The following is a 2,312-nucleotide window of genomic DNA, read 5'->3' as shown; positions in this document are numbered from 1 at the left end:
CATGACAAGGGTCTACTATAAATATGCGTAAGTATGCCCCTTTATATTTGTAAATTCATTATACTGTAAATGCTAATATTTTATTGTAACTACTGGTATGTTAACAGTTAGAACAGTACAGAACAGAGTTTTGTTGTGATAGTAATTTTGATTGAAGATATGCAAAATTGTAAAATCATCTAAGTCTATTATCTGTTTCTATATAGATGAAAAGATACACACCAACATGTTGTAGTTTCTTTGGCAGAACATTAATCAAGTTCATGTTTTTTTAATAGCCTTATAAGTGCTGTTTTCTTTGAAGTCTCTAAATAATTCCTATTATAAACAAGAGCATACAATATATTATTTTAGCTTTGTGGCTCATTTGTTACTTTAACTGAGACAACTATATAATAATTATATAGTTGCAGCTCAGCTGTAAAGCAAAAAGTAGTCGTCAGATATTTTCATAGGCTTGATTTCTAATGCAAACATTGAAATATTCTGAAAATATTAAATAATTTATACGTACCTAAATGGAGTAGATTTGAATCCTCATACTAAATTTGGATTTGATAAAATTAAGGAAAGAAATTCTTATTACAAGTACATAGTTAATAATAATAGATTCAATTTGGCTTATACATTTCAATTTACTGTATTTATTATTTCAGAATTGCTGCTATAATTGTGTATGACTTATCAAGGTAAATAATGACATGCATCTTATGTCTACTGTTTTTTAAAATTTAAAATGCTCAGCTTTGGCAGTGTATAGTATAACAAAGCAGAAAAGATTAAATAGCTTTCTTTACACTTGAATTATTAATATCCATTAATTGTACTTATTTTCAGGTTAAGAATATTACTCTTAACTATATATTCGACATAACTCATTCATTGATTTATGAACTTTACATACAAATTGCTGTTGTATTGTAAAACTTGATTGTGCAGTTGGCTATGGTTTTTTGGTTTATTTTTTTTTCGCTGGTATAAATGTATATTTACTATTCAACATCAGGTACTGTAAAACATGGGCATTTCATTAACGTTTGTAAAGCATTAAACTACAATAGCCACAATTGCATCCACCTTTGACCCCCTTTCAGTGCACTGTCCTTGTGACTTAGCCCCATTGTTAGATTTTTTTCTTTTATTTGCTTTAAACAGGAAGTACACTCACCACTTTAACATGGAATAAAACCTCATTATGAGGCTCCTGGTGGAGTGTATTAGCTATTGAGGAAAAAATTCTTCAGTCCAAAAAAAGAAAAGAAAAAAAGGAGTCGGCCCCCACCCCCTTTCGGACTTCCCTGGATCCGCCCCTGGTTGAAAAGCAATCATCTTAACCACCAAGTTTCAGTATATAACAGATAATAATTCTGTTGCATGTATGCCTTTCCAAAGTGATATTTTATAGACATCAAACCATATGTTATAATTTCAACTGTACATCCTAAATGGCCTAAACCGAAATTAATGAAATCATAATGAGCATGACTTTATCAATTACAGTATTGTACATAAAGCCACTATCAACCTATCATTTAATTATAACTTATGCTGGTATAATACTTGGTATGATAAATTTAAATGTTGAATAAATTACCTTAAAAAAGGTTTAATGGAGTGCTATTACCTCGAGCTTATCTCATTCATTCATGGTTTTATTGTCTAAGTATAAAATACATATGTCACAATCATTAAAGCACTGAAGTTTTGTTGTGTAGTATTGAATAGGTGTAGTAGCATTACAGACAAGAATAAGTACTAAGATGAATAGAATGTCCATATGGGCATGTAGAATAGTGAACGTTTATTTTAATCTTGAGTTGTGCTATTTTATAGATTTTAGCAAAAAAGTTTAAATGCAGATGAGAATCTGTATTAAATCTTACTTGTATAAAAGTTAGTATTTTATTCCTGATGATGCTTTAATAAAAGTGAAACATCAAATATGTTCTCCATTTCCCTTAATGTAAAAAATGGTAATGGAATATCCAGTTGTGACTTTACCTTTAAAAATGTACATAAATAAATGAAAGATGATTTTTTTTATCACAGGCCTGCTACATTTGAATCTGTGTTGAAGGTAGGATACTAATATTTATTAATTACATTTTTGTTAGTGGGGGCAGTTGGCGCAGTGGTTGCGTTTCAATCCCAACCAGAAAGTTGGGGTTCAAACCTTCGTTGTGCATTTTGCTTGTGTTCTTAGGCAAGGTGCTTTACCTATGTTTGTCTCCACTTTAACACTCTGACCGCAAGAGGTTTGAAAAAATAGTATCAGCCATCGCCAGACATTTTAGCGAATTTTAACACTTTTC

The 2,312-nt window shown here is 30.4% G+C and overlaps 1 protein-coding gene across 1 annotated transcript in view; it reads left to right on the top strand.

Annotated features, from left to right (window-relative positions):
- The window catches only part of LOC117107364 (ras-related protein Rab-32B-like), a 13,453-nt gene that overhangs the window by 5,051 nt on the left and 6,090 nt on the right, over nucleotides 1–2,312 (top strand). Inside the window, exons 5-7 of the mRNA XM_033249021.1 lie at nucleotides 8–27; nucleotides 657–689; nucleotides 2,050–2,077. Of these exons, the coding sequence (XP_033104912.1) occupies nucleotides 8–27; nucleotides 657–689; nucleotides 2,050–2,077 (81 nt within the window). The remainder of the gene's footprint in view (nucleotides 1–7; nucleotides 28–656; nucleotides 690–2,049; nucleotides 2,078–2,312) is intronic.

Source organism: Anneissia japonica, unplaced genomic scaffold (assembly GCF_011630105.1).
Source record: "Anneissia japonica isolate Jap-2015-1 unplaced genomic scaffold, ASM1163010v1 scaffold9668_len1562885_cov226, whole genome shotgun sequence".
Taxonomy (NCBI): domain Eukaryota; kingdom Metazoa; phylum Echinodermata; class Crinoidea; order Comatulida; family Comatulidae; genus Anneissia; species Anneissia japonica.
The sequence above is the reverse complement of the archived record's forward strand: the minus strand, read 5'-3'. Positions and strand labels throughout refer to the sequence as shown.